The sequence below is a fragment of the Lissotriton helveticus genome, chromosome 1_2, assembly GCF_964261635.1.
Source record: "Lissotriton helveticus chromosome 1_2, aLisHel1.1, whole genome shotgun sequence".
Taxonomy (NCBI): domain Eukaryota; kingdom Metazoa; phylum Chordata; class Amphibia; order Caudata; family Salamandridae; genus Lissotriton; species Lissotriton helveticus.
The window spans coordinates 434,620,114-434,632,230 of NC_136058.1; the positions used below are offsets into that span (position 1 = coordinate 434,620,114).

The window sequence follows — 12,117 nt, forward strand, 5'->3', positions numbered from 1 at the left end:
GATGAAGGCATGCTGGGACATGAGATGAAGGCATGCTGGGAAGTGAGATGAAGGCATTCTGGGACATGAGATGAAGGCATGCTGGGACGTGAGATGAAGGCATGCTGGGTCATGAGATGAAGGCATGCTGGGACTTGAGATGAAGGCATGCTGGGACTTGAGATGAAGGCATGCTGGGACATGAGATGAAGGCATGCTGGGATATAAGAGGAAGTGGGGCAATTCTCTTTTCTAGAAGATAAGTTTAGTCTTAAATAGATTTCAATCCTAAATTCTAGTCCTACACCCTTTAATGTTCTCCAAGCTCTCTGAAATTTTAAATAGACACTCAGATCCCGTTTAAAAAACACACACACACACATTCTTCTTTCAATGCAAGTGGTGAGACAACTGCTTGCATTATTTCTTCTGGCACCACCATGTGTCTCCTTTTCCCACTGCCGGAAGTCCGAGGGCTGGAGTTCCGGCTGTGGAGAGAGTGAAACACAGGCCCAAGTGAGGCTATTGTAATTTACCCTTCTCCCTCTGTCCACTTATAAAAAGATTAATGTTAGCAGTTACATGTGCTGGATCGCTTTTATTCTAAACTACAGAGCTCTACCTTGACACCCACCATGTGTCACTTAAAAGAAGCGGGAGTGTCTCCCTTTTATACCAACAGGTTGTGTTGTATAGTTTTCAGTTTGTACTGAACCCTGAGGCAGATGGATTCTGTCAGCTCTGGTAGGGTTTGGTGAAGCTCTTCATAGTACTTCCATGTGAACACGTGGGTTGCAGCCGGGGGGCTGGCAATGGTTTCCAGCTCACTGAGCCTCGAGTCCCCCACACCAACAACAAAGACCTCCATCCCTGTGCTCTGGAGCTCCAGGGCTGGACCTGTGACATCATCTGTTGACCACCCATCTGTGATGAGGACCAGGACCCTGGGCACATTGGCTCTGGCCCCCCTGCTCTCGGCCAGCACCTCCCATTTGACGAAGGAGAGGGCTTCCCCTGTGTAAATGGATCCGTAAATCTTTTTGAGGGTTCTCATGGTGTCAATCAGGCCACTGACGTTGTGGGACTTGCTGAAGGGGACCTCTAGCCGGGCATCAATGCTGAACATGACCAGGCTGAACTGCACAGAGTCCCGAGACACGTGGAAGCTTCTCACCAACTCCTCCAAGAAGGACATCATGAGGCGGAATTCATATTCAAACAGACCGAAAGAACCACGGGCTAAAAGCACGATGTCCGCCTTTATATCCTTCCGCCCAGAGCATTCTGTAGAAAGAAAAACAGGGACGTGTCAGAAGGGAACAGGCAACATGTGCCGAGGAAGACAGGGATGAGGTTGGGGTTTGGCGTGGATTCTACCTTTCAATATATCAAGAATCAAAAAAAACCTGGGTGCTTGAGTAGAATACATAAACACCAGCATCCATACTGAGCTGTCACCAAATACACGCCAGCATCCATTCTGCACTGTTATCAAATACACACCTGTATCCATACTGCACTGTTACCAAATACACACCTGCATCCATACTGCACTGTTACCAAATACACACCAGCATCCATACTGCACTGTTACCAAATACACACCAGCATCCATACTGCACTGTTACCAAATGCACACCAGCATCCATGCTCAGACGTGAGTCCCATTCTCTCCACACCACTGGAGTCAACCTATCCAGGTTGATGACGGCTGATAGCCAGAAACCGGTCCTTGGATGCTTGATTCCGGTCCAGGAAAGACATGGCTTGGCAGTTCGGGCTGGACTGTTCCCATGAGGCACAGGGTCAAGGCTGATTTGCATATGGCCATGTCTGACCTGGGGTGGTGTGGAGTGCAAAAAAAACGATGGATTTAGGCCCAGATCTCTGTACTGGGGTGAATGTATGACATTGTTCTGCATTCTGTCCATCAATTGCTGTTTTTGCATTTGTCACCCCAAGTGGGATGGGTATGCTCAGACGTGAGTCCTATGCTCACCACACCACTGGAGTCAAGCTATCCAGGCTGATGACGGCTGATAGCCAGAAACCGGTCCTTGGATGCTTGATTTGGGTACAGGAAAGACATGGCTTGGCAGTTCGGGCTGGACTGTTCCCATGAGGTCCAGGGTCAAGGCTGATTTGCATATGGCCATGTCTGACCTGAGGTGGTGTGAAGTGCAAAAAAACGATGGATTTAGGCCCATATCTCTGTACTGGGGTGAATGTATGACATTGTTCTGCATTCTGTTCCTCAATTGTTGTTTTTGCAGTTACAAAATACATGCCACCATTCATACTGCTCTGTTACCAAATACACACCAGCATCCATACTGCACTGTTACCAAATACACGCCAGCATCCATACTGCACTGTTACCAAATACACACCAGCATCCATACTGCACTGTTACCAAATACACACCAGCATCCATACTGCACTGTTACCAAATACACGCCAGCATCCATACTGCACTGTTACCAAATACACACCAGCATCCATACTGCACTGTTACCAAATACACGCCAGCATCCATACTGCACTGTTACCAAATACACACCAGCATCCATACTGCACTGTTACCAAATACACGCCAGCATCCATACTGCACTGTTACCAAATACACACCAGCATCCATTCTGCACTGTTACAAATACACTCCAGCATCTATACTTTGCTGATACCAAATACACACCAGAATCCATACTGCACTGTTACCAAATACACACCAGCATCCATACTGCACTGTTACCAAATACACACCTGCATCCATACTGCACTGTTACCAAATACACTCCAGCATCCATACTGCACTGTTACCAAATACACACCAGCATCCATACTGCACTGTTACCAAATACACACCAGCATCCATACTGCACTGTTACCAAATACACGCCAGCATCCATACTGCACTGTTACCAAATACACACCAGCATCCATTCTGCACTGTTACAAATACACTCCAGCATCTATACTTTGCTGATACCAAATACACACCAGAATCCATACTGCACTGTTACCAAATACACACCAGCATCCATACTGCACTGTTATCAAATACATGCCAGAATCCATACTACACTGTTACCAAATACCACCAGCATCCATACTGCACTGTTACTAAAGACACACCATCATCCATTCTGCACTGTTACCAAATACACACCAGAATCCATACTCCGCTGTTACCAAATACATACCAGCATTCATACTGCAATGTTACCAAATATAAGAGAGCATCCATACTGCGCTGTTACCAAATACACACCAGCATCCATACTGCACTGTTACCAAAGACATACAAGCATCCATACTGCACTGTTACCAAATACACTCCAGCATCCATACTGCGCTGTTACCAAATACACTCCAGCATCCATACTGCACTGTTACCAAATACACACCAGCATCCATACTGCACTGTTACCAAATACACACCAGCATCCGTACTGCGCTGTTACCAAATACATGCCAGCATCCATACTGCAATGTTACCAAATACACACCAGCATCCATACTGCGCTATTACCAAATACACACCAGCATCCATACTGCACTGTTACCAAATGCACACCAGCATCCGTGCTCAGACGGGAGTCTCATTCTCTGCACACCACTGGAGTCAACCTATCCAGGCTGATGACGGCTGATAGCCAGAAACCGGTCCTTGGATGCTTGATTCCGGTCCAGGAAAGACATGGCTTGGCAGTTCGGGCTGGACTGTTCCCATGAGGGACACAGGGTCAAGGCTGATTTGCATATGGCCATGTCTGACCTGGGGTAGTGTGGAGTGCAAATAAACGATGGATTTAGGCCCAGATCTCTGTACTGGGGTGAATGTATGACATTGTTCTGCATTCTGTCCATCAATTGCTGTTTTTGCATTTGTCACCCCAAGTGGGATGGGTATGCTCAGACGTGAGTCCTATGCTCACCACACCACTGGAGTCAAGCTATCCAGGCTGATGACGGCTGATAGCCAGAAACCGGTCCTTGGATGCTTGATTTGGGTACAGGAAAGACATGGCTTGGCAGTTCGGGCTGGACTGTTCCCATGAGGCCGAGGGTCAAGGCTGATTTGCATATGGCCATGTCTGACCTGAGGTGGTGTGAAGTGCAAAAAAAACGATGGATTTAGGCCCAGATCTCTGTACTGGGGTGAATGTATGACATTGTTCTGCATTCTGTTCATCAATTGTTGTTTTTGCAGTTACAAAATACATGCCACCATTCATACTGCTCTGTTACCAAATACACACCAGCATCCATACTGCACTGTTACTAAATACACGTCAGCATCCATACTGCACTGTTACCAAATACACACCAGCATCCATTCTGCACTGTTACAAATACACTCCAGCATCTATACTTTGCTAATACCAAATACACACCAGAATCCATACTGCACTGTTACCAAATACACACTAGCATCCATACTGCTATGTTACCAAATACACAAGAGCATCCATACTGCACTGTTACCAAATACACACCAGCATCCATACTGCGCTGTTACCAAATACACACCAGCATCCATACTGCACTGTTACCAAATACCACCAGCATCCATACTGCACTGTTACCAAATACCACCAGCATCCATACTGCACTGTTACCAAATACCACCAGCATCCATACTGCACTGTTACTAAAGACACACCATCATCCATTCTGCACTGTTACCAAATACACTCCAGCATCTATACTTTGCTGATACCAAATACACACCAGAATCCATACTCCGCTGTTACCAAATACACACCAGCATTCATACTGCAATGTTACCAAATATACGAGAGCATCCATACTGCGCTGTTACCAAATACACACCAGCATCCATACTGCGCTGTTACCAAATACACACCAGCATCCATACTACGCTGTTACTAAATACACAACAGCATCCATATTGCAGTGTTACCGAATACACACCAGCTTCCATACTGCGCTGTTACCAAATACACGCCACCATCTATACTGCGCTGTTACCAAATACACACCAGCTTCCATGCTGCGCTGTTACCAAATACACACCAGCATCCGTACTGCGCTGTTACCAAATACATGCCAGCATCCATACTGCAATGTTACCAAATACACACCAGCATCCATACTGCACTGTTACCAAATACACGCCAGCATCCATACTGCGCTGTTACCAAATACACACCATCATCCATTCTGCACTGTTACCAAATACACTCCAGCATCTATACTTTGCTGATACCAAATACACACCAGAATCCATACTCCGCTGTTACCAAATACACACCAGCATTTATACAGCAAGGTTACCAAATATACGAGAGCATCCATACTGCGCTGTTACCAAATACACACCAGCATCCATACTGCGCTGTTACCAAATACACACCAGCATCCATACTACGCTGTTACCAAATACACGACAGCATCCATATTGCACTGTTACCAAATACACACCAGCATCCATACTGCACTGTTACCAAATACACGCCAGCATCCATACTGCGCTGTTACCAAATACACACCATCATCCATTCTGCACTGTTACCAAATACACTCCAGCATCTATACTTTGCTGATACCAAATACACACCAGAATCCATACTCCGCTGTTACCAAATACACACCAGCATTCATACAGCAAGGTTACCAAATATACGAGAGCATCCATACTGCGCTGTTACCAAATACACACCAGCTTCCATGCTGCGCTGTTACCAAATACACACCAGCATCCGTACTGCGCTGTTACCAAATACATGCCAGCATCCATACTGCAATGTTACCAAATACACAACAGCATCCATACTGCGCTGTTACCAAATACACGCCAGCATCCATACTGCGTTGTTACCGAATACACACCAGCATCCATACAGCGCTGTATCAAATACACACCAGCATCCATACTGCGCTGTTACCAAATACATGCCAGCATCCACATTGGGTTGTTACCAACTACACATCAGCATCCCTACTGCACTGTTACCAAATACACTCCAGCATCCATACTGCACTCTTACCAACTACAAACCAGCATCCATACTTTGCTGACACCAAATATACACCAGTATCCATACTGCACTGTTACCAAATACACATCAGCATCTATACTGCGCTGTTACCAAATACACGCCAGCAACCATACTACACTGTTACCAAATACACGCCAGCAACCATACTACACTGTTACCAAATACATATAAGCATCCTCCATACTATACTGTTACAAAATACACGCCAGCATCTGTACTGCACTGTTATGCACTGTTGCCAACTACAAACCAGCATCTACACTTTGCTGATACCAAATAAACACCAGCATCCATACTGCGCTGTTCCCAAATACACACCAGCATCTGTCCTGCGCTGTTACCAAATACAAACCATCATCCATACTGCACTGTTCCAAAATATACACCAGCATCCGTACTGCGCTGTTACCAAATACACACCAGCATCCATACTGCATTGTTGCCGAATGCACAGCATCGTCCATACTGCGTTGATACCAAATACACACCAGCATCCATACTGCACTGTTACCAAATACACACCAGCATCCATACTGCGCTGTTACTAAATACACACCAGCATCCATACTGCACTGTTACCAAATACACACCAGCATCCATACTGCGCTATTACCCAATACACTCCAGCATCCATACTGCGCTGGTACTAAATACACGCCAGCATCCATACTGCACTGTTACCAAATACACACCAGCATCCATACTGCTCTGTTACCAAATACATGCCAGCATCCACATTGCATTGTTACCAACTACACACCAGCATCCTCCATACTATACTGTTACAAAATACACGCCAGCATCTGTACTGCACTGTTATGCACTGTTGCCAACTACAAACCAGCATCTACACTTTGCTGATACCAAATAAACACCAGCATCCATACTGCGCTGTTCCCAAATACACACCAGCATCTGTCCTGCGCTGTTACCAAATACAAACCATCATCCATACTGCACTGTTCCAAAATATACACCAGCATCCGTACTGCGCTGTTACCAAATACACACCAGCATCCGTACTGCATTGTTGCCGAATGCACAGCATCGTCCATACTGCGTTGATACCAAATACACACCAGCATCCATACTGCACTGTTACCAAATACACACCAGCATCCATACTGCGCTGTTACTAAATACACACCAGCATCCATACTGCACTGTTACCAAATACACACCAGCATCCATACTGCGCTATTACCCAATACACTCCAGCATCCATACTGCGCTGGTACTAAATACACACCAGCATCCATACGGCACTGTTACCAAATACACACCAGCATCTATACTGCGCTGTTACCAAATACTTGTCCGCATCCACATTGCGTTGTTAACAACTACACTCCAGCATCCAGAGTGCACTGTTACCAAATACACGCCAGCATCCATACTGCGCTGTTACCAAATATACGCCATTATTAATACTGCACTGTTACCAAATACACGCCAGCATCCATACTGCGATGTTACCAACTACACACCAGCAGCCATACTGCGCTGGTACTAAATACACACCAGCATCCATACTGCACTGTTACCAAATACACACCGGCATCTATACTGCGCTGTTACCAAATACTTGCCAGCATCCACATTGCGTTGTTAACAACTACACTCCAGCATCCAGACTGCACTGTTACCAAATACACGCCGGCATCCATACTGCACTGTTGCCCAATACACGCCAGCAATAATACTGCACTATAACCAAAAACACACCAGCATCCATAGAGCGCTGTTACCAAATACACGCCAACATCCATACTGCTCTGTTACCAAATACACACCAGCATCCATACTGCACTGTTACCAAATACACCCCAGCATCCATTCTGCACTGTTACCAAATACACTCCAGCATCTATACTTTGCTGATACCATTTGCACACCAGCATCCATACTGCGCTGTTACCAAATACACACCAGCATCTATACTGCGATGTTAGCAAATACACACCAGCATCCATACTGCGCTGTTACCAAATACACATCAGCATTCATACTGTGCTGTTACCAAATACACGCCAGCATCCATACTGCAATGTTCCAAATACACACCAACTTCCATACTGCCATGTTACCAAATACACGCCACCATCTATACTGCGCTGTTACCAAATACACACCAGCTTCCATACTGCTCTGTTACTAAATACACACCAACATCCATACTGTACTGTTACCAAATACAAGCCAGCATACATACTGCGCTGTTACTAAATGCACACCTGCATCCGTACTGCGCTGTTACTAACTACACACCAGCATCCATACTGCACTGTTACCAAATACACACCAGCATCTATACTGCGCTGTTACCAAATACTTGCCAGCATCCACAATGCGTTGTTAACAACTACACTCCAGCATCCACTGCAATGTTACCAAATACAGGCCAGCATCCATACTACGCTGTTACAAAATACACGCCAGCATCCATACTGCACTGTTACCAAATACACGCCAGCATCCATACTGCGCTGTTACCAAATACACACCAGCATCCATTCTGTACTGTTACCAAATACACTCCAGCCTCTATACTTTGCTGATACCAAATAGACACCAGCATCCATAGTGCGCTGTTGCCAAATATACACCAGCATTCATACTGCGCTGTTACCAAATACACGCCAGCATCCATACTGCACTCTTACCAACTACACATCAGCTTCCATACTGCGCTGTTACCAAATACATGCCACCATCCATACTGCGCTGTTACCAAATTCACACTAGCTTCCTTGCTGCGCTGTTACCAAATACACACCAGCATCTGTTACGGCGCTGTTACGAAATACACACCAGCATCCATACTGCGCTGTTACTGAATACACACCAGCATCCATACAGCGCTGTTACCAAATACACACCAGCATCTATACTGCGCTGTTACCAAATACATGCCAGCATCCACATTGTGTTGTTACCAACTACACACCAGCATCCATTCTGCACTGATACCAAATACACCCCAGCATCCATACTGCACTGTTACCAAATAAACGCCAGCATCCATACTGCACTGTTACCAAATACACACCAGCATCCGTACTGTGCTGTTACCAAATGCCTGCCAACATCCACATTGCATTGTTACCAACTACACACCAGCATCCATACTGCACTGTTACCAAATACACACCAGCATCCATATTGAACTGTTACCCACTACACACCAGCATCCCTACTTTGCTGATACGAAATTACCACCTGCATCCATACTGCGCTGTTACCAAATACACACCTGCATCCATACTGCGCTCTTACGAAATGCACACCAGCATCCATAGCGCACAGGTACCGAATGCACACCAGCTTCCATACTGCGCTGATACCAAATACACACCAGCATCCATACTGAACTGTTACCAAATACACACCAGCATCCATACTGCACTGTTACCAAATACACACCAGCATCCATACTGCACTCTTACCAAATACACACCAGCATCCAGACTGCACTGTTACCAAATACACACCAGCATCCATACTGCACTGTTACCAAATACACGCCAGCATCCATACTGCACTGTTACCAAATACACGCCATCATCCATACTGCGCTGTTACCAAATACACTCCAGCATCCATACTACGCTGTTACCAAATACACACCAGTATCCATACTGCACTGTTACCAAATACACGCCATCATCCATACTGCGCTGTTACCAAATACACTCCAGCATCCATACTACGCTTCCAAGTTCAAGTTCAAGTTCAAAAGACCTTTATTCGAATTTCATAAAATTCATACAAGTACCACATAAAAACAGTTCATTTGCATAACACATTATTACGAAAATGTCAAGATTAAAAAATATAATTCAGTACAATACAGTTCTAATGAGGCCAATTTCAAGGATTTTCCATCATTTTACGCACTCGCGTTATCAGTCTCAGTAAAGTGCTAGTGCGAAAAATTAGTTCATCTCAATCCAGGGAAACCAACATCAAATAAGACTTCTCCAGCAAAAGGGGTCTATATTTCCTAAAATATGGAGTTAAAAACCATTTTATATATCTTAAATAAAAGTTACAGAAGAATAGGAAGTGCAAATCGTTCTGTGTACCGACACCATCACACGGGCATGGGTTAAAGTTAGTGCTATGTCGATAGCCCAAAGGGAAAGACAACAAAAATTCCACTGAGCCCGCTCTTAAACGAAACAAAAGTGATCTCTCCCAGTTGGTCATAGGTAGAGTAAGGTAGGGCGGGAGTGGATGCCTGCACAGTTAATTTCCCATATATTTTGCAACAGTTGATTTTGTTGATTCTCTTCCCATCCTTTCAGATTTAAAAAGTGCATACAGTGCATGTTTAAAATATCAAGAATCAAAAAAACCCTGGGTGCTTGAGTAGAATAAATAAACACCAGCATCCATACTGAGCTGTCACCAAATACGCACCAGCATCCATTCTGCACTGTTATCAAATACACACCTGTATCCATACTGCACTGTTACCAAATACACACCTGCATCCATACTGCACTGTTACCAAATACACTCCAGCATCCATACTGCACTGTTACCAAATACACACCAGCATCCATACTGCACTGTTACCAAAGACATACAAGCATCCATTCTGTACTGTTACCAAATACACTCCAGCATCCATACTGCACTGTTACCAAATACACACCAGCATCCATACTGCAGTGTTACCAAATACATGCCAGCATCCACATTGCGTTGTTACCAACTACACACAAGCATCCATACTGCACTGTTACCAAATACACGCCAGCATCCATACTGCACTGTTACCAAATGCACACCAGCATCCGTACTGCGCTATTACCAAATACACACCAGCGTCCGTACTGCGCTGTTACCAATTACACACCAGCATCCATACTGCACTGTTACCAAATACACACAAGCATCCATACTGCACTGTTACCAAAGACATACCAGCATCCATACTGCACTGTTACCAAATACACTCCAGCATCCATACTGCACTGTTACCAAATGCACACCAGCATTCATACTGCACTGTTACCAAATACACACCAGCATGCATACTGCACTGTTACCAAAGACATACCAGCATCCATACTGCACTGTTACCAAATACACTCCAGCATCCATACAGCACTGTTACCAAATATACACCAGCATCCGTACTGCGCTATTACAAATACATGCCAGCATCCACATTGTGTTGTTACCAACTACACACCAGCATCCATACTGCACTGTTACCAAATACACACCAGCATCCATACTGCACTGTTACCAAATACACACAAGCATCCATCCTGCACTGCTCCCAAATACACGCCAGCATCCGTACTGCACTGTTATGCACTGTTACCAACTACAAACCAGCATCCACACTTTGCTGTTACCAAATACACACCAGTATCCACACTGCGATGTTACCAAATACACACCAGCATCCATACTGCGCTGTTACCAAATACAAACCAACATCCATACGGCACTGTTACCAAATACACACCAGTATCCATACTGCGCTGTTACCAAATACACACCAGCATCCATACTGCACTTTTACCGAATGCACATCATCTGCTATACTGCGGTTTAAACTGGTGCAGTGAGAGACAGAGCACTAGCACAAGGGAAATGTATAATTATGATGACTCCAGTACCAACCTTAGAGGGTGTTACCAAAGCAAGCATTTTAAATGCAAAAGCGGTGCATCCACGATGGATACAATGGGCTAATTCTCTTATTGCAACAGATGTAGGTTACAGATATGATCCTACACTGAAAACACAAGCATTTCTGCAGTACAAAAAAGAATATCCCCTCCCGAATACAGTTCTGCATCTCATTCAGTGTGAATGGATCATTTATACTGATGGATCTGCTCAGCCTGCCGTAGGAAGTAAACAGCAATACAGTGCAGAATGTGCAATTGTGAAGGGACATATGTGGGACGGAAAGTTCCATCCTAGTATTATGCAGACACTGTCCCTGGGAGATTACACAGCACAGCTGACAGAACTAAAAGCCCTGATACTGGCACTACAAAATACAGATCGGGAATTCTCCACAAACATTGTGTGCGATTTATTTTACTGTGTTCAGTCATACAATGAATATCTTCATATTGGGGCG

At 44.9% G+C, this 12,117-nt stretch overlaps 1 protein-coding gene across 1 annotated transcript in view; it reads right to left on the bottom strand.

Annotated features, from left to right (window-relative positions):
• Positions 1-649: 649 nt before the first annotated feature.
• Positions 650-12,117, bottom strand: part of LOC144805144 (collagen alpha-1(XII) chain-like) — a 188,500-nt gene continuing 177,032 nt past the window's right edge. Inside the window, exon 5 of the mRNA XM_078671946.1 lies at positions 650-1,263. Within this exon, the coding sequence (XP_078528072.1) occupies positions 650-1,263 (614 nt within the window). The remainder of the gene's footprint in view (positions 1,264-12,117) is intronic.